This window comes from Thunnus albacares, chromosome 6, assembly GCF_914725855.1.
Source record: "Thunnus albacares chromosome 6, fThuAlb1.1, whole genome shotgun sequence".
Lineage (NCBI taxonomy): Eukaryota > Metazoa > Chordata > Actinopteri > Scombriformes > Scombridae > Thunnus > Thunnus albacares.
The window spans coordinates 6,725,762-6,747,611 of record NC_058111.1 but is presented as its reverse complement, the minus strand read 5'-3'; the positions used below and the strand labels follow the sequence as shown (position 1 = coordinate 6,747,611).

At 39.2% G+C, this 21,850-nt stretch overlaps 2 protein-coding genes and 1 long non-coding RNA gene across 3 annotated transcripts in view; 1 reads left to right on the top strand and 2 right to left on the bottom strand.

Annotated features, from left to right (window-relative positions):
* The window catches only part of caln1 (calneuron 1), a 192,928-nt gene that overhangs the window by 128,390 nt on the left and 42,688 nt on the right, over positions 1 to 21,850 (top strand). The gene's annotated exons all lie outside the window — the stretch shown is intronic.
* LOC122983866 (serine/threonine-protein kinase pim-1-like) lies at positions 4,957 to 7,822 on the bottom strand. The gene is made up of 9 exons (XM_044354041.1): positions 7,583 to 7,822; positions 7,000 to 7,359; positions 6,427 to 6,588; positions 6,243 to 6,337; positions 6,047 to 6,094; positions 5,738 to 5,935; positions 5,447 to 5,627; positions 5,164 to 5,334; positions 4,957 to 5,049 (listed from the first exon to the last, which is right to left on the bottom strand). Exons 1-9 carry the CDS (start codon positions 7,632 to 7,634, stop codon positions 4,958 to 4,960), a joined length of 1,359 nt encoding a protein of 452 aa, XP_044209976.1. The 5' UTR covers positions 7,635 to 7,822; the 3' UTR covers position 4,957.
* LOC122983870 lies at positions 13,870 to 17,954 on the bottom strand. The gene is made up of 4 exons (XR_006403779.1): positions 17,857 to 17,954; positions 14,568 to 14,927; positions 13,999 to 14,160; positions 13,870 to 13,909 (listed from the first exon to the last, which is right to left on the bottom strand). It is a non-coding gene; the product is annotated as an uncharacterized LOC122983870 (long non-coding RNA).

Genomic DNA, 21,850 nt, shown 5'->3' with positions numbered 1-21,850 from the left:
AACAGGGATTTCGAAGAGCAACGATCCAACCAGCATCTAATTCGGTTCTGATGTGACATTTGAGTTATGTTTAGCTGCTGTTTAATGTGCTGCAGCTGAGCAGCTAATTAGCATCTAGCTGCTAACTGACGTTAGCGGTGAATGTTTATCATCAAGTTTTGATGATGTAGACAGAGGCTGTTTCATTCACCGTTTAAAAGAGGAAGGTTTCATGCCTCATATTGCAATAACTGAGCATTTAATATATTATATATTTTATTTTATTTACACATTGGACATCTTAAATGTTGTCTTCATTTAAGACCATGGGCAAAAGCTTCTTGCTGTTTCTGGCTGTAAGTGTGTTACAGAATAAATAGAAATCAAAGTTTTATTTGTCTTCCCCTTTTTTCCCGCTGATCCTAATAATGATCTGATCCGTGACTCAAATCCATGATACGATCCGAACCGTGAGTTTTGTTGTATATTTCTGTATACTACGAAAATATATTGGAAACACGTGTAAATCATGTGATATGTTGTCTGTTTTTGATGAAAACATAAATTTGTTGTCACAATAGAACAGTACTATAAATTTGAATTTCACTTTGTTGGTAAAATGACACATTTGCAGGGCTGTAGTCAACCAAAGAAAATCTTAGTCGACTGAAATTGTACATAATCTTCAACTAATTGAGTAGTCGCGGGTGGATTGGGGGGTGTCACAGGACAGAGAGCACAGTGAACTCACATTTCTCCGTTTTGCCTCTTCCGGTTAGGCTAACCTATTGTTGCTAACTTCGGAGCTAACCCCCTTCACTTTTGCAGCACTTGGGGAAACAACAGACGTGACTTTTTTTTTTTTTTTTTTTAGCATTTATTAACTGTTACACTTTAATCTGTACTGTACATTTACTGCCAGACTGAGAACTTACCGCTAACCTTTTCCTCTGCTCCGCTCGCATCCACCGTCACTTTCCCGCCGCTCTTTCCCCACTTGCTACGCAAACATACTAACCACTGCCCTATTCCTAAACTGAGTTACGCTACCGATATTTAGAAAGAAGAAGACGTCAGATTTTTGGCATTAAAAACTATGTTATAGCCTGGAGGAGGTTTGTTGATGATATTACAGGAGAGACACAGATTCAGTAAACGTTCAGTAAACGTTGGGAACCGTTAGACCCAGCAGTCTCCGTTAGGTTGGGTGAGTTCAAAGTTGTGAAAACAACGGGGGTGTTTTGAATACACCCCCGTTGTTTTCACAGGTTATTTGTTAGTCTGTCCCTCCCGCTGCAGGAAATAATGGGTTGATCCTGGAAAGCTGTTGATGTAGCACTTTTCTCCTTATGAAAATAATACAGAGATTATTCGACCAATGAGAATTTAGTCGGACGAGAGCGTATTGACCAACATATACACACACACACACACACACAGGTTGGTTTTATGAAGTGTTCATATTAAACAAAAACTTAAACTCCCAAGAATGAATACATAATGATTATTTAAGTTATTTTTATTTGTTATTTTAAGTAGTATATTTTTACAAACCATGCTGCAGGCAGACAATAATTCAAATATTGTGTGACAAAATAATCACAACTCAAGGTCCACTTACTAGCCTTTCCAGAGCTTTCAGCCACATATCACGCTCTTAATCAGTGAAAGGAGCTGACTTTTAAATTTCTTGTCAGTCCAGATGCCTTTTCAAAAAAGTTAAGTTTCCCTATAATGTTTGAAATTATAGTATTATTTTTCAGATACAGCGTGGCATCATCAGGAAACTGACTTATGTTTGATAATTAAGTGATACTATAAAGTTCACCTGATAAAAACAAACAAACAAACATAAAAAGAAATTCTGCACCTAAAATAAATACAGTGAGTTGAAATTTAGGTGACGAGCCCTGGCTAAGAGATAAACTACTGCATATATTGGTTCAGAACATGAGTTCTATACCAATATAGAAGAGATCAAGGAGGACTTGCCACCTAATTCATTATCACTATAAAATGATGTGGTACATGATTGTCCTTAAGAATATTAAAAAACAGCAAATGTGTGAATATTTCTCCCTCAAACAATTTTCAAAGACACATAAGTAGTTCTGTTCTGACTGAAGTAGCGCATTTAAAGGTATCCTTTGACGTTTCTGACCACTAGTAACGCTATGGAACAATGTTTTTAGGAGTGGATCCCCACTTTATTTACCTCGTGCATGCATATAATGACACATATACGGGTGAGGCAATACAGAATCCCACCAGTGGTTTTACACTATTCCAAAATCTACAAGGTGGTGAGGTGCCAAGCAACACAGTAATGCACGAACAAAGGAGGAAGATTGCTGGCAAGTAAAAGAGATTTAAACAATACAGGTTTCAAATGGCAGAGGAAATGTCAGGGAAACATACTCAACACGTTTGTTGACTAATACTGTTGAATTATACTCTTGTGTAAGGAGTGTTTTTGTCCAGTTTTTAAAAAGGGAAGAAGGCTAGCTGGGTCTAGGATAGTCATGTTGGATTGGTTGTGTAGCCCATCTACCCTCTATACTATGTGGATGGGGCCCTGAGTTCTTTATCCTAATTTCCTTTGTTATATTATCTCTAATTTATTAAATGTTTTTTGCTTGGGTCACTTTGGAAATCCTATACCTCTTGAATATAACTTATTGTGAGACCACAGTGTAACAAACACTTGAGTGTACTAACCCTTTAACACAGTACAATACGACACTCTAATATAAGTTGGTATAGGGTATGAAGGCTATATAGCTTTTAACCTCTGAAATAATGAACACACTCAGAAACCATTTAAAATTAGAAGTAATAATTTCCTCCTTTAATTCTAAGCAAAATTAAATGAAAATAATATTAAATTAAATACCAGGAGTGTTCACTGCTTTTGTTTCACAAGTCACACAGTAGTTTTCCCTTTTTACCTTTCCAACTTTAAATTATATGCTTTTACTAGTCCACTGAATTATTTTAGTGCCCAAACACACACATACATTATCACTCTATGCTAAGCCGACGAAAAGGATATAACAAAATAAAATAAAAGCGTTGCAGGCCTGATGCGGTGCTTGTGATCGTAGGGACCAAAAACTTAGTGGTCGCTTCACTCAAGTTTAGAGCATGAAACAAATAAAGCAGGTCGGTATCTTTTTCAGAGTTATGGCATCCTCCAGAGAAAGCTAACAGTCCACAGGTCTCTGTCCATGAGCAGGATGGCAGCACTCGGGCATATTCACGGAGTTTGGTGGTTATCCAGCGTTGCCAGAGGAACTCTGAGCATCCCCGGGTGGCTCAGAGCGATGTCTGGTTGTTGTCCCTCGTTTCCAGGTCGGAATAAGTCCAGACGAAGCTACTTTGTCGAGCTGGGTTAGCTAGCAGCAGCCTACAGTCCGTTAACATTGCTAACTCACCGCTCACTTCATTAACGAGCATCCTCTTTCAAGTTGGCTACAGCGCAGCAGACTTCGGATAGAAGTTATCTGTTACTTCCAAAACATGTCCTCTTACAGACTATCGAGCTGACAATCTAAGACTCAGGTACATCTATACTTTTTCCTGCACAATTTCGGATATCCCCCCAGAAAAACTCCCGCATTAGCTCGTTCACCTCCTGCTGCTTTCTTCTCCGCTCCTCCAGTCTCTCTCCTCTTTCTCTCTTACTCCCCCTGTCTGCGTACACACACGTCAGCCAAGTAACACACACAAACCTATTTGACCATATTCACCTCTCCAGAAAGACACCACTCTATTTTATTAGCAGCTTTTTTTTATCAAAAAGAAATAAAATAAAATACCTGTATGCATTTTTAACATCCTTAACATGTTTACTCATGAACTTGACCTTTTTAAACACAATGAGAAATATGAATTTTAACCATACTCTTTTAACAAACCCTATTTATCTATTTATCTATTTATCTGTCACAGACAACTATTTATAAACATATTTTTAACTGGGCTACAGTTGGTTAGTGGGTTGGCTGCTGACTCGTCCCAACAGTTTAGTCCAGAGCAAGATACTATATCTTGACTGGCCAAATTACCAATATTGACACTTGTGGTCCCCAGAGAATGATTGCTAATAATTTTGGTGACTCTCTCAAGATTTCCACTCGTGCTACCAATTTTCCTTTAAGGCAGCCCCAGCAGTAACTAATCACTTGTAGCATTTTTGTGGATATTCATGGTCCTCAGAGGATTAATCCATGTGTTTTGGTGACCTTCTGACTTTGCACAAGCAGAAAACAGGCTGACATCAAATGAACAGATGAATGATATTTATTGTCATTATACTCCGGTACAATGAGATTTCACATGGCATCTCCTGATGTAGTTACAATAAATAAATGTAAAATGTTATTGAAAATTAAAGGGAAAATTTATATCACTCAAAAAGCAATAAGAGAGATTATGATGATTCTCTGTGGTCTAAACAAAAAAAATATGACTTTTTTTTAATGTTTATTTTCATGGACTTATTGTGGACATTATTATTGTTATTGTTGTCTTTCTGATTACGTTTGTCATTATTATGACGTAATGGCTCATTGGCTCCTAATTGCTCATCAGCAGCAGCTCCTGACCCAGCCCAAGCTCTCTAAGAAGACGAGGAAAAACTCCCCAAAATCCTGAGACCGGAAGGAAAATGGGAAGAAACCTCGGGAAAGGCAATTCAAAGAGAGATCCCCTCTCCTCGGATGACTGGGGGTGCTACAGGAACTACAAGTGGGGAAAAAAGTAAAAGTATTAAAGTAAAATGTCCAAAATAATCAGCCGAATTAGATGATTCCAATTAAAAACGGTCCAGCCGCACTCGTCCACATCCGCCTTCCTGTCGAAGAGAAAACAGTGCTAGTGGTATTCATGTAATGAGCGGCCGTAAGTGGAAAACAAATCTTGATTGATGATGACTGATGATTTTAAATGTGTGTAGGTGTGTGTGTGTGGTGTCGGTTTATCTGAGCCATGGGTGGTGCTGTAGTTGGTCAAGTGTGGGTCGCCGCTCGGGAACTTTGTTCAGACATTTCTGCAAGAAATCCTGGCATTCTGGAGAGAAAGAAGGAGAAGAAAGATGAAGGCAACAGCTTCAGCGATCCATCGAAACATGAACTAAAATAAACAGAATTATGTCATGTTTGCCTATAAGCATGTTTTTCATACCTTTGGACAGATTGTTGCTGATTTTTGGCTTGTTGTCCTTGAACTCTCTGGTCCTAAATGATTCCCTGTGCAGTATTTCATGCAGGACTATTCCCAGCTGCCAAACTGTAGTGGGGCCGGCACTGTAGGCATGGCGACTGTACCACTCCGGGGGGGCGAAACATGAGGTACCTGAAATACACAGACATAATAAAGACTGTGAGGACGAGGAGGCGGAGAGGCTTTCTTTAAATGTAAAAGTCACCGATTGGTGAAGAGCGGGAGTAGTACCCAGACATCATACCGTAAAAGACGCGGCACAACGATCTTCTCTTAAAGAAGCAGCTCAAGCCAAAGTCAATGAGACGGACACGTGGGACGTCAGCGCCGGTCTCGATCAGGATGTTTTCCGTCTTGATGTCTCGGTGAAAGATGTTTTTATCCTGGAGTTCTATTGTAGCGTCCAGCAGCTGTTTCAATATGATCTGAGGAAGAGATGGAGAGAGGAGATGAGGGGAGAGGGAGTGTTTGATCTGCCAACATGGCCTTAACTTGCACACAAACACATATTCACCAGGATCCTCCAGTTACTTACCTTGGCCTCCTCCTCTTTTAAGCAGCCTCCGTTGGCCTCATTGTAGTCGAAGAGGTCTACACAGGGGACTGGTCTCTCCAGGACCAATATGAGCTCCTTGTCCAGATCATACCAGTCCAGCAGGGATACAGCTGAGTCAGTCATACCGAGTTTTAACATCACGGCGACCTCCACAGAGAGCTGTTTCCCATTCTTATCCTGAAACATCAAAACAAATAGAAGGTTAAGGGAAAGAAGTTCCATAAATACTCATAAATCATCCATAATACATTTAGTTCAGTCCAGGAAATGTTGGTGTTGCTCACTTACCACTTCTTTGCAGAACAGTTTGTTGCTTGCGACGTGTTTAATGGCTACCTACAAGACACAAACAGGTATTTGGTTAACACTTTCTGAACATACTGTGTCGGGCTGTGTTCAGACCAACATGAAATATTAACCCTGCGTAAAAAAAATGCAGCAAAACAATGCAGGTTAAACATGAGAATGTGTATGTAACACTCACTGGTAAATGATCTGCTTTGCGGTAGCCGGCAAACACAGATCCACATCCTCCTTCACCAAGCTGGTTCCCCTCTTCATATTTGGCCTCAAACTCAGCTAAACAGTGACATTTTGTTTTAGTTCAGTTGTTTGGAACATTAATTCATTTCATGTTACTTAAAGCCTTCAATAATCTATCTACTAACCTCTGCGGGCCTCTACTGAGCAGGTGGAGTCCTCCTTGGTCTCTTCCAAACTCCTCTTCTTCTTCCTGGTTGGTCCTTCTCCATCAGCAGTGGCTCTCCTCTTAACGCCTCTTGGGGCCACAGATGTACTGCACCCCTCTAATGGGTTGCTGCTGCTGCTCTCTACAGATGAGAAACACCCAGAGTAATATTAGATTGTTGATGATGATAATAAAAAAGTACAGGGTTGGAGTTGAGATTTAGGTAGCCTAGCTTAGCATAAAGATTTGAGGCAGGGGGAAGAGTTACCCTGGCTCTGTCCAAAGTGGAAAAAATATGCCTCCCAACACCTTTAACGTTGACGCATTTAAAAACACATTTCTCTCTTCTCTCCAGTGGCATCTATCCATAGTTTTGTTTATATATATATTATAGATTTTTGACTTAAAAGCCAACAGTTTGTGTGTGTTTTGTGGATTATTCATTGCATTTAGGGTGCTGTTTTTGCAAAGAGATGTTGCTTTTTTTTTTTTTTAATTTTTAAATATAATTTGTTAATGCTGTGAGCACCAAAAATGGAATTTCATATCTCACCTCCATTGTTGTGGGATGACGGGAAAAAAAACTTAGTGACAGATAAATTGGACAAATAAGACCAAAATATCTGCAATAAGCTTCGATTGTCTGTTGAGGAGGACGCGGACTCCTTGTCATCCAGGTGAGGGTCAAAGCTTTTCCTCTTCTTCTCTAAAGGTCCCTCTCCATGTTCCTCGACTTTCCTCTTCCCTCTTTTCACACCGACACCTTCTTCTGAGCCGTTACAAGGTTCGGCTTTAGAGACCCTTTTCCTCTTCTTGGGGGTCTCCTTGTCAGGACTGGCCTTTCTTTTCCTGGCCCTGGTCCTGCCATCCTTTGCAGCCTGTGGACATTGTTGTGTCTGGCTGCTATTAATCTCTGCAAATGAGAAAACAGTGGAACATTAATTTGTTGTGAATTTTTGTCACTAATTGTATAAAAAAAAGATTATTTCATTATCAAGACACAGTTCAGACTCAGATCCCAGATACATTGTCAAGGTGAGAAAAAGTGCTCAGCAACAGGAATCTGAGAAATTAGTGCCAACTGATAAATGATATAAATGAGTATAAATAAGTAATTGCCAGTTTTTCTCACTTACTTCTTCTCCTAACAGTTGGAGATTGACAAGGTTTTGCGGAGTCTTTGTTCATGACGGCGTTTAAACAAGTGTTTAACACGATAACTTCGATACAACAAGCGAATGTCGATCCAACGATTCAGTATCTGACAGTTTGTCCTGAATTCTGAGGCTTTGATGAACGGAACACGGAATGTTGTGTCATGTTCTGTTGTGACCTCACGTCAGTGACATCACACAAAATGCCTTTGATCAAAATGGCTGCCGGATATTAAATGAGATAAACTGTGCATGTGAGGCATTTAATCATGCATAATATTTATTTATATATAAGACTATAATGATGATTAACATTCTTTAAGTTTTAGTTAAAAATATTAAAAGTCAAAAACATTATATTCAGTATATACATATTACACACACACACACATACACATAAATATATAAATTATATATATATATATATAATCAGAGGAGGCTGGTCCATAGAGGCAGAGGAGGTTGATCCTCTATTTTTGAGAGGCAAAAGGGAGATCAAAATATAAAAAAGAATATTTGGTTGAAATAAACCATTACCAAATCTCAGTATTTATAAAGTGTTTTTTCTCTCTTTGGAAAAAATCCATTGCTGAAATCCGGTTTAAAATGCTTCAACAGAGACACCTGCAGGGCAGGAGGAGAAAGAGCAGTGTGTGAAGTGGTGGTGGTGGTGGTGGAGGCGCAATTGGTGGAGGTGGAGTGGGGGACAGAGGAGGACGGGTGCCTGCTGTCCTCCGCAGGACGGGATCTCTTACATTGGACTCAATGTATTTCCTTTTTTTTTTCATGCAAATCTGTGATTGGCCATGACACATAAAATGACGCTCCTCCCTTACTAATCAACAACCAGAATGCAATATTGACATCAAGTTGATCCAATGATAGTTTCAAGATTTCATCTTCAATTCTCTCCACTGTAAGGCAGAGTAGCAGCAGTAGATAGATCCTTGCGTTAGCCAACGCAACGGTTAGCTTGTTGTAGCAGCCTGAAGGACTCTTTATACATCCATGGAAGGACTGCTAAGGACTGTTGTTAACCAGGAGAGTTAGCTTGTTTGTCATTGTTGCTAATGATATCAGACTGGTTAAGCAGCAGCCACAAAGTTCTGTTAACTAACAAACAAGATGACCAACAGCTACAAATGGACGTTATGGCATGAATACTTCATCTCCATGATAGAAAGAAGAAGACGTCAGATAACGTGAGTCAGATACAGCTTCTCTCTCTCTGTCTCTTTGGTTGCTAATTTCATCTCTGATGGTTAAATGTCTCTGTGTTTTTTATCTCCTTAACAAGAATGCAGCAGATATCATATAATATGTTGTGGGTAACGTTAGTTTGCTAGTTGAAGTTACAGTGAGCTGTCTGGACTCATTCATTCGTTTTTAATTGAGTGGTTGTTCAGTCACCTGTTGATGTGTGATTAGTGAATGAGTGCAGGAGGTCTGGCTGCTTGCTTCTGACAGTTTCTTTAGTTCGTTTTAAGCTGAGTCGTATATTGAGTAATAAGCTTAAAGTAACTAGAATAACAAATGTTAACTACTGGTGTAACGGATTGTAGTTGATCCGTGATCCGTACGGATCGCCCCCCACGGTTCGGCAGGCATATGAACTGCGGATTAATTGCAAAATTTAATGTCTCATTTGAGACAAAGTAAACAAACTGCTGTAAGTACAAGTCATGGACAGACAGCGTGTCGCTAACGTTAACGGGGATTTCGAAGAGCAAAGATCAAACCAGCATCTAATTGGGTTCCGAAGTGACATTTGAGTTATGTTTACCTGCTGTTTAATGTGCTGCAGCTGAGCAGCTAATTAGCATCTAGCTGCTAACTGACGTTAGCGGTGAATGTTTGTTATCATCAAGTTTTGATGATGTGTACAGAGACTGTTTCATTCACTGTTTAAAAGAGGAAGGTTTCATGCCTCATATTGCAATAACTGAGCATTTAATATATTATATATTTTATTTTATTTACACATTGAACATCTTAAATGTTGTCTTCAGTTAAGACCATGGGCAAAAGCTTCTTGCTGTTTCTGGCTGTAAGTGTGTTACAGAATAAATAGAAAACAAAGTTTTATTTGTCTTCCCCTTTTTTTCCCGCTGATCCTAATAATGATCTGATCCGTGACTCAAATCCGTGATACGATCCGAACCGTGAGTTTTGTTATATATTTCTGTATACTAAGAAAATATATTGGAAACACGTGTAAATCATGTGATATGTTGTCTGTTTTTGATGAGAACATACATTTTTTGTCACAATATAACAGTACTATAAATTTGAATCTCACTTTGTTGGTAAAATGACACATTTGCAGGGCTGTAGTCAACCAAAGAAAATCTTGGTCGACTGAAATCGTACATAATCTTCAACTAATTGATTAGTCGTAGGTGGGTTGGGGGGTGTAACAGGACAGAGTGCACAGTGAACTCACATTTCTCCGTTTTGCCTCTTCCGGTTAGGCTAACCTATTGTTGCTAACTTCGGAGCTAACCCCCTTCACTTTTGCAGCTCTTGGGGAAACAACAGACGTGACTTTTTAGCATTTATTAACTGTTACACTTTAGTCTGTACTGTACATTTACTGCCAGACTGAGAACTTACCGTTAACCTTTTCCTCTCTGCTCGCATCCACCGTCACTTTCCCGCCGCTCTTTCCCCACTTGCTACGCAAACATACTAACCACTGCCCTATTCCTAAACGGAGTTACGCTACCGATATTTAGCGTTATTTTTGGCATTAAAAATATGTTTTGGCCTGGAGGAGGTTCGTTGATAATGTTACAGGAGAGACACAGATTCAGTAAACGTTCAATAAACGTTGGGAACCGTTAGACCCAGCAGTCTCCGTTAGGTTGGGCGAGTTCAAAGTTGTGAAAACAACGGGGGTGTTTTGAATACACCCTGTTGTTTTCACAGGTTATTTGTTAGTCTGTCCCTCCCGCCACAGGAAATAATGGGTTGATCCTGGAAAGCTGTTGATGTAGCACTTTTCTCCTTATGAAAATAACAGATTATTCGACCAATGAGAATTTAGTTGGACGAGAACATATTGACCAGCTAATCGACCAGCAGACTACAGCCCTACACATTTGATCCACTCCATGGCTAAAATGAGCACTTCTTTGTTTAGAGACATTATGTATATGCTAAATGTCTTTAAAGAAGCAGCCTTTTCACCAGTCAAGCAAGTTGTTTTATTGGCATATAAAATTGCCTCCCACCCCTCTGATTTCATCAGGTGGGACAATGATATAGTTTGATGCGGTTTGTTGTAAGATTCCATGTTGGTTTTCCTCCTGTCCTCCCCAATTTTTTGAGTCACCAGCCGCCACTAATATATAAAATATATATGTGTGTGTGTGTGTGTTTGTACACAGACACACAGGTTGTTTTTATGAACTGTTCATATTAAACAAAAACTTAAACTCCCAAGAATGAATACATAATGATTATTTAAGTTATTTTTATTTGTTATTTTAAGTAGTATATCTTTACAAACCATGCTGCAGGCAGACAGTAATTCAAATATTGTGTGACAAAATAATCGCAACTCAAGGTCCACTTACTAGCTTTTTCAGAGCTTTCAGCCACATATCACGCTCTTAATCAGTGAAAGGAGTTGACTTTTAAATTTCTTGTCAGTCCAGATGCCTTTTTAAAAAGTTAAGTTTCCTTATAATGTTTGAAATTATAATATTGTTTTTCAGAAACAGTGTGGCATCATCAGGAAACTGACTTATGTTTGATAATTAAGTGATACTATAAAGTTCACCTGATAAAAACAAACAAACAAACAAAAAAAGAAATTCTGCACCTAAAATAAATAGTGAGTTGAAATTTAGGTGACGAGCCCTGGCTAAGAGATAAACTACTTCATATATATAGAAGAGATCAAGGAGGACTTGCCACCTAATTCATTATCAGTATAAAATTATGTGGTACATGATTGTCCTTAAGAATATTTAAAAAACAGCAAATGTGTGTGAATATTTCTCCCTCAAACAATTTACAAAGACACATAAGTAGTTCTGTTCTGAGTTTAATTTCACATTTCAGTGTGCTTATATTATTTATGTTTATCTGCAGTCATTCAGCTGATGAATGTTGAATTTAATCGATAATAGAGAGCTGTCTGACAAGAAGTTATTTCACCTAAATATTCAAACTTTTTCTTATTTATCACTTCTGGCTTGTCTTTTTGATAGTCCTGCAACAAGCAGAAAACAGGCTGACATCAAATGAACAGATGAATGATATTTATTGTCATTATACTCCGGTACAATGAGATTTCACATGGCTTCTCCTGATGTAGTTACAATAAATAAAAGCAGTAAAGCAGCAGTATAAGTTGTTGATTTTCCTCTGTTCATTACACAATCTATTGCACAAACTCTTTCATTTTCTTTTTTTTAATGTTTATTTTCATGGACTTATTGTGGACATTATTATTACTATTGTTGTCTTTCTGATTACGTTTGTCATTATTATGACGTAATGGCTCGTTGGCTCCTAATTGCTCATCAGCAGCAGCTCCTGACCCAGCCCAAGCTCTCTAAGAAGACGAGGAAAAACTCCCCAAAATCCTGAGACCAGAAGGAGGAAAATGGGAAGAAACCTCGGGAAAGGCAATTCAAAGAGAGATCCCCTCTCCTCGGATGACTGGGGGTGCTACAGGAACTACAAGTGGGGAAAAAAGTAAAAGTATTGAAGTAAAATGTCCAAAATAATCAGCCGAATTAGATGATTCCAATTAAAAACGGTCCAGCCGCACTCGTCCACATCCGCCTTCCTGTCAAAGAGAAAACAGTGCTAGTGGTATTCATGTAATGAGCGGCCGTAATTGGAAAACAAATCTTGATTGATGATGACTGATGATTTTAAATGTGTGTAGGTGTGTGTGTGTGTGTGTGTGTGTAGTGTCGGTTTATCTGAGCCATGGGTGGTGCTGTAGTTGGTCAAGTGTGGGTCGCCGCTCGGGAACTTTGTTCAGACATTTCTGCAAGAAATCCTGGCATTCTGGAGAGAAAGAAGGAGAAGAAAGATGAAGGCAACAGCTTCAGCGATCCATCGAAACGTGAACTAAAATAAACAGAATTATGTCATGTTTGCCTATAAGCATGTTTTTCATACCGATGGACAGCTTGTTGCTGATTTTTGGCTTGTTGTCCTTGAACTCTCTGGTCCTAAATGATTCCCTGTGCAGTATTTCATGCAGGACTATTCCCAGCTGCCAAACTGTTGTGGGGCCGGCACTGTAGGCATGACGACTGTACCACTCCGGGGGGGCGAAACATGAGGTACCTGAAATACACAGACATAATAAAGACTGTGATGAGGAGGCGGAGAGGCTTTCTTTAAATGTAAAAGTCACCGATTGGTGAAGAGCAGGAGTAGTACCCAGACATCATACCGTAAAAGACGCGGCACAACGATCTTCTCTTAAAGAAGCAGCTCAAGCCAAAGTCAATGAGACGGACACGTGGGACGTCAGCGCCAGTCTCGATCAGGATGTTTTCCGTCTTGATGTCTCGGTGAAAGATGTTTTTATCCTGAAGTTCTATTGTAGCGTCCAGCAGCTGTTTCAATATGATCTGAGGAAGAGATAGAGAGAGGAGATGAGGGGAGAGGGAGTGTTTGATCTGCCAACATGGCCTTAACTTGCACACAAACACATATTCACCAGGATCCTCCAGTTACTTACCTTGGCCTCCTCCTCTTTTAAGCATCCGTTGGCCTCATTGTAGTCGAAGAGGTCTACAGAGGGGACCGGTCTCTCCAGGACCAATATGAGCTCCTTGTCGAGATCATACCAGTCCAGCAGGGACACAGCTGATTCAGTCATACCGAGTTTTAACATCACGGCGACCTCCACAGAGAGCTGTTTCCCATTCTTATCCTGAAACATCAAAACAAATAGAAGGTTAAGGGAAAGAAGCTCCGTAGATACTCATAAATCATCCATAATGCATTTAGTTCAGTCCAAGAAATGTTGGTGTTGCTCACTTACCACTTCTTTGCAGAACAGTTTGTTGCTTGCGACGTGTTTAATGGCTACCTACAAGACACAAACAGGTATTTGGTTAACACTTTCTGAACATACTGTGTCGGGCTGTGTTCAGACCAGCGTGAAATATTAGCCCTGCATAAAAAAATGCAGCAAAACAATGCAGGTTAAACATGAGAATGTGTATGTAACACTCACTGGTAAATTATCTGCTTTGCGGTAGCCGGCAAACACTGATCCACATCCTCCTTCACCAAGCTGGTTCCCCTCTTCGTATTTGGCCTCAAACTCAGCTAAACAGAGACATTTTGTTTTAGTTCAGTTGTTTGGAACATTAATTCATTTCATGTTACTTAAAGCCTTCAATAATCTATCTACTAACCTCTGCGGGCCTCTACTGAGCAGGTGGAGTCCTCCTTGGTCTCTTCCAAGCTCCTCTTCTTCTTCCTGGTTGGTCCTTCTCCATCAGCAGTGGCTCTCCTCTTAACACCTCTCGGGGTCACAGATGTACTGCACCCCTCTAATGGGTTGCTGCTGCTGCTCTCTACAGATGAGAAACACCCAGAGTAATATTAGATTGTTGATGATGATTAAAAAAAAAAGTACAGGGTTGGAGTTGAGATTTAGGTAGCCTAGCTTAACATAAAGATTTGAGGCAGGGGGAAGAGTTACCCTGGCTCTGTCCAAAGTGGAAAAAATATGCCTCCCAACACCTTTAACGTTGACACATTTAAAAACACATTTCTCTCTTCCCTCCAGTGGCATCTATCCATAGTTTTGTTTATATCTATATTATAGATTTTTGACTTAAAAGCCAACAGTTTGTGTGTGTTTTGTGGATTATTCATTGCATTTAGGGTGCTGTTTTTGCAAAGAGATGTTGCTTTTCTTAAATTTTTAAATATAATTTGTTAATGCTGTGAGCAACAAAAATGGAATTTCATATCTCACCTCCATTGTTGTGGGATGACGGGAAAAAAAACTTAGTGACAGATAAATTGGACAAATAAGACCAAAATATCTGCAATAAGCTTCGAGTTTCCGTTGAGGAGGACGCGGACTCCTTGTCATCCAGGTGAGGGTCAAAGCTTTTCCTCTTCTTCTCTAAAGGTCCCTCTCCATGTTCCTCGACTTTCCTCTTCCCTCTTTTCACACCGACACCTTCTTCTGAGCCGTTACAAGGTTCGGCTTTAGAGACCCTTTTCCTCTTCTTGGGGGTCTCCTTGTCAGGACTGGCCTTTCTTTTCCTGGCCCTGGTCCTGCCATCCTTTGCAGCCTGTGGACTTTGTTGTGTCTGGCTGCTATTAATCTCTGCAAATGAGAAAACAGTTGAACATTAATTTGTTGTGAATTTCTGTCACTAATTGTATAAAATAATCTTTTTTTTAATGTCAAGACACAGTTCAGACTCAGATCCCAGATACATTGTCAAGGTGAGAAAAAGTGCTCAGCAACAGGAATCTGAGAAATTAGTGCCAACTGATAAATGATATAAATGAGTATAAATAAGTGATTGCCAGTTTTTCTCACTTACTTCTTCTCCTAACAGTTGGAGATTGACAAGGTTTTGCGGAGTCTTTGTTCATGACGGCGTTTAAACAAGTGTTTAACACGATAACTTCAATACAACGAGCGAATGTCGATCCAACGATTCAGTATCTGACAGTTTGTCCTGAATTCTGAGGCTTTGATGAACGGAACACGGAATGTTGTGTCATGTTCTGTTGTGACCTCACGTCAGTGACATCACACAAAATGCCTTTGATCAAAATGGCTGCCGGATATTAAATAAGATAAACTGTGTATGTGAGGCATTTAATCATGCATAATATTTATTTATATATGAGACTATAATGATGATTAACATTCTTTAAGTTTTAGTTAAAAATATTAAAAGTCAAAAACATTATATACAGTTTATACATATTATACACATATTACACACACACACACGCACACACACACACACACACACACACACACATAAATAAATAAATTATACATATATAATGGCTGGACCATATAGGCAGAGGAGGTTGATACTCTATTTTTGAGAGGCAAAAGGGAGATCAAAATATAAAAAAGAATATTTGGTTGAAATAAACCATTACCAAATCTCAGTATTTATAAAGTGTTTTTTCTCTCTTCTTTGGAAAAAATCCATTGCTGAAATTCTCTTTAAAATGCTTCAACAGCGACATCTGCAGGGCAGGAGGAGAAAGAGCAGTGTGTGAAGTGGTGGTGATGGTGGCGGTGGGGGGGCGCAATTGGTGGAGGTGGAGTGGGGGGACAGAGGAGGACGGGTGCCTGCTGTCCTCCGCAGGACGGAATCTCTTACATTGGACTCAATGTATTTCATTTTTTTTCATGCTAATCTGTGATTGGCCATGACACATAAAATGACGCTCTTCCCTTACTAATCAACAACCAGAATGCAATATTGACATCGAGTTGGTCCAATGATAGTTTCCAGATTTCATCTTCAATTCTCTCCACTGTAAGGCAGAGTAGCAGCAGTAGATAGATCCTCGCGTTAGCTAACACAACAGTTAGCTTGTTGTAGCAGCCTGAAGGACTCTTTATACATCCATGGAAGGACTGTTAAGGACTGTTGTTAAGCTAACGGGAGAAATTATCTGGATTGTGCAGCAGGACGCTGTCGGGGAAGCTGGAGAGAGAAGCAACTGGAAAAACAACCAGGAGAGTTAGCTTGTCTGTCATTGTTGCTAATGATATCAGACTGGTTAAGCAGCAGCCGCAAAGTTCTGTTAACTAACAAACAAGATGACCAACAGCTACAAATGGACGTTATGACATGAATACTTCATCTCCATGATAGAAAGAAGAAGACGTCAGATAACGTGAGTCAGATACAGCTTCTCTCTCTCTGTCTCTTTGGTTGCTAATTTCATCTCTGATGGTTAAATGTCTCTGTGTGGCTTTTTTGTGTTTTTTATCTCCTTAACAAGAATGCAGCAGAGATCATATAATGTGTTGCGGGTAACGTTAGTTTGCTAGTTGAAGTTACAGTGAGCTGTCTGGACTCATTCATTCATTTTTAATTGAGTGGTTGTTCAGTCACCTGTTGATGTGTGATTAGTGAATGAGTGCAGGAGGTCTGGCTGCTTGCTTCTGACAGTTCATTTAGTTCGTTTTAAGCTGAGCCGTATATTGAGTAATAAGCTTTAAGTAACTAGAATAACACGTGTTAACTACTGGTGTAACAGGCATATGAACTGCGGATTAATTGCAAAATTCAATTTCTCATTTGAGACAAAGTAAACAAACTGCTATAAGTACAAGTCACGGACAGACAGCGTGTCGCTAACGTTAACAGGGATTTCGAAGAGCAACGATCAAACCAGCATCTAATTCGATTCCGAAGTGACATTTGAGTTATGTTTACCTGCTGTTTAATGTGCTGCAGCTGAGCAGCTAATTAGCATCTAGCTGCTAACTGACGTTAGCGGTGAATGTTTATCATCAAGTTTTGATGATGTGGACAGAGGCTGTTTCATTCACTGTTTGAAAGAGGAAGGTTTCATGCCTCATATTGCAATAACTGAGCATTTAATATTTTATTTTATTTTATTTAAACATTGGACATCTTAAATGTTGTTTTCATTTAAGACCATGGGCAAAAGTTTCTTGCTGTTTCTGGCCGTAAGTGTGTTACAGAATAAATGGAAAACAAAGTTTTATTTGTCTCCCCCTTTTTTTCCCCGCTGATCCTAATAATGATCTGATCCGTGACTCAAATCCGTGATACGATCCGAACCGTGAGTTTTGTGTTATATATTTCTGTATACTAAGAAAATATATTGGAAACACGTGTAAATCATGTGATATGTTGTCTGTTTTTGATGAGAACATAATTTTGTTTTCACAATAGAACAGTACTATAAATTTGAATTTCACTTTGTTGGTAAAATGACACATTTGCAGGGCTGTAGTCAACCAAAGAAAATCTTAGTCGAGTGAAATCGTACATAATCTTCAACTAATTGATTAGTCGTGGGTGGGTTGGGGGGGTGTAACGGGAGAGAGTGCACAGTGAACTCACATTTCTCCGTTTCGCCTCTTCCGGTTATGCTAACCTATTGTTGCTAACTTCAGAGCTAACACCCTTCACTTTTGCAGCACTTGGGGAAACAACAGACGTGACTTTTTAGCATTTATCAACTGTTACACTTTAGTCTGTACTGTACATTTACTGCCAGACTGAGAACTTACCGCTAACCTTTTCCTCTGCTCCGCTCGCATCCACCGTCACTTTCCCGCCGCTCTTTCCCCACTTGCTACGCAAACATACTAACCACTGCCCTATTCCTAAACTGAGTTACGTTACTGATATTTAGCGTTATTTTTGGCATTAAAAAATATGTTTTGGCCTGGAGGAGGTTCGTTGATAATATTACAGGAGAAACACAGATTCAGTAAACGTTCAGTAAACGTTGGGAACCGTTAGACCCAGCAGTCTCCGTGAGGTTGGGCGAGTTCAAAGTTGTGAAAACAACGGGGGTGTTTTGAATACACCCCGTTGTTTTCACAGGTTATTTGTTAGTCTGCCCCTCCCGCCGCAGGAAATTATGGGTTAATCCTGGAAAGCTGTTGATGTAGCACTTTTCTCCTTATGAAAATAACACAGAGATTATTCGACCGATGAGAATTTAGTCGGACGAGAGCATATTGACCAACATATACACACACACACACAGGTTGGTTTTATGAAGTGTTCATATTAAACAAACACTTAAACTCCCAAGAATGAATACATAATGATTATTTAAGTTATTTTTAATTGTTATTTTACGTAGTATATTTTTACAAACCATGCTGCAGGCAGACAATAATTAAAATATTGTGTGACAAAATAATCGCAACTCAAGGTCCACTTACTAGCCTTTCCAGAGCTTTCAGCCACATATCACGCTCTTAATCAGTGAAAGGAGCTGACTTTTAAATTTCTTCTTTCGTCCAGATGCCTTTTCAAAAAAGTTAAGTTTCCCTATAATGTTTGAAATTATAGTATTGTTTTTCAGAAACAGCGTGGCATCATCAGGAAACTGACTTATGTTTGATAATTTAGTGATACTATAAAGTTCACCTGATAAAAACAAACAAACAAACAAAAAAAGAAATTCTGCACCTAAAATAAATACAGTGAGTTGAAATTTAGGTGACGAGCCCTGGTTAAGAGATACACTACTGCATTGGTACAGAACATGAGTTCTGACTCGCCACCTAATTCATTATCACTATAAAATTATGTGGTACATGATTGTCCTTAAGAATATTAAAAAAACAGCAAATGTGTGAATATTTCTCCCTCAAACAATTTACAAAGACACATAAGTAGTTCTGTTTTGACTGAAGTAGAGCATTTAAAGGTATCCTTTGATGTTTCTGACCACTAGTAACGCTATGGAACAATGTTTTTATGAGTGGGTCCCCACTTTATTTACCTTGTGCATGCATATAATGACACATATACGGGTGAGGCAATACAGAATCCCACCAGTGGTTTTACACTATTCCAAAATCTACAAGGTGGTAAGGTGCCAAGAAACACAGTAATGCACCAACAAAGGAGGAAGATTGCTGGCAAGTAAAAGAGATTTAAACAAAACAGGTTTCAAAATGTCAAAACAAAAGAGTTTTCAAATGGCAGAGGAAATGTCAGGGAAATGTACTCAACACGTTTGTTGACTAGTACTGTTGAATTATACTCTTGTGTAAGGAGTGTTTTTGTCCAGTTTTTAAAAAGGGAAGAAGGCTAGCTGGGTCTAGGATAGTCATGTTGGATTGGTTGTGTAGCCCGTCTACCCTCTATATTATGTGGATGGGGCCCTGAGTTCTTTATCCTTATTTCCTTTGTTATATTATCTCTAATTTATTTAATGTCTTTTGCTTGGGTCACTTTGGAAATCCTATACTTCTTGAATATAACTTATTGTGAGACCACAGTGTAACAAACAATTGAGTGTACTAACCCTTTAATACAGTGCAATACCACACTCTAATATAAGTTGGTATAGGGTATGAAGGCTATATAGCTTTTAACCTCTGAAATAGTGAACACACTCAGAAACCATTTAAAATTAGAAGTAATAATTTCCTCCTTTAATTCTAAGCAAAATTAAATGAAAATAATATTAAATTAAATACCAGGAGTGTTCACTGCTTTTGTTTCACAAGTCACACAGTAGTTTTGCCTTTTTACCTTTCCAACTTTAAATTATATGCTTTTACTTGTCCACTGAATTATTTTAGTGCCCAAACACACACACACATTATCACTCTATGCTAAGCCGACAAAAAGGATATAACAAAATAAAATAAAAGCGTTGCAGGCCTGATGCGGTGCTTGTGATCGTAGGGACCAAAAACTTAGTGGTCGCTTCACTCAAGTTCAGAGCATGAAACAAATAAAGCAGGTCGGTACGTTTTTCAGAGTTACGGCATCCTCCAGAGAAAGCTAACAGTCCACAGGTCTCTGTCCATGAGCAGGATGGCAGCACTCGGGTATATTCACGGAGTTTGGTGGTTATCCAGCGTTGCCAGAGGAACTCTGAGCATCCCCGGGTGGCTCAGAGCGATGTCTGGTTGTTGTCCCTCGTTTCCAGGTCGGAATAAGTCCAGACGAAGCTACTTTGTCGAGCTGGGTTAGCTAGCAGCAGCCTACAGTCCGTTAACATTGCTAACTCACCGCTCACTTCATTAACGAGCAGCCTCTTTCGAGTTGGCTACAGCGCAGCAGACTTCGGGTAGAAGTTATCTGTTACTTCCAAAACATGTCCTCTTACAGATTATCGAGCTGACAATCTAAGACTCAGGTACATCTATACTTTTTCCCTGCACAACTTCGGATATCCCCCAGAAAAACTCCCGCATTAGCTCGTTCACCTCCTGCTGCTTTCTTCTCCGCTCCTCCAGTCTCTCTCCTCTTTCTCTCTTACTCCCCCTGTCTGCGTACACACACACGTCAGCCAAGTAACACACACAAACCTATTTGACCATATTCACCTCTCCAGAAAGACACCACTCTATTTAATTAGCAGGTTTTTTTTATCAAAAAGAAATAAAATAAAATACCTGTATGCATTTTTAACATCCTTAACATGTTTACTCATGAACTTGACCTTTTTAAACACAATGAGAAATATGAATTTTAACCATACTCTTTTAACAAACCCTATTTATTTATCTGTCACAGACAACTATTTATAAACATATTTTTAACTGGGCTACAGTTGGTTAGTGGGTTGGCTGGTGACTCGGCCCAACAGTTTAGTCCAGAGCAAGATACTATATCTTGACTGGCCAAATTGCCAATATTGACACTTGTGGTCCCCAGAGAATGATTGCTAATAATTTTGGTGACTCCCTCAAGATTTCCGCTCGTGTTACCAATTTTCCTTTAAGGCAGCCCCAGCGTAACTAATCACTTGTAGCATTTTTGTGGATATTCATGGTCCTCAGAGGATTAATCCATGTGTTTTGGTGACCTTCTGACTTTGCACAAGGTAAAAGTCACAACCGTTCATTTCATGAGCAGGTTTATCCTCTGAGTTTAATTTTACATTTCAGTGTGCTAATATTATTTATGTTTATCTGCAGTCATTCAGCTGATGAATGTTGAATTTAATCAATAATAGAGAGCTGTCTGACAAGAAGTTATTTCACCTAATTATTCAAACTTTTTCTTATTTATCACTTCTGGCTTGTCTTTTTGATGATCCTGCAACAAGCAGAAAACAGGCTGACATCAAATGAACAGATGAATGAATGGCTGAATGATATTTATTGTCATTATACTCCGGTACAATGAGATTTCACATGGCTTCTCCTGATGTAGTTACAATAAATAAATGTAAAATGTTATTGAAAATTAAAGGGAAAAATCCAGAAAATTTATATCACTCAAAAAGCAATAAGAAAGATTATGATGATTCTCTGTGGTCTAAACAAAAAAAATATGACTCTTTCATTTTCTTTTTTAATGTTTATTTTCATGGACTTATTGTGGACATTATTATCGTTATTGTTGTCTTTATGATTACGTTTGTCATTATTATGACATAATGGCTCGTTGGCTCCTAATTGCTCATCAGCAGCAGCTCCTGACCCAGCCCAAGCTCTCTAAGAAGACGAGGAAAAACTCCCCAAAATCCTGCGGCCAGAAGGAGGAAAATGGGAAGAAACCTCGGGAAAGGCAATTCAAAGAGAGATCC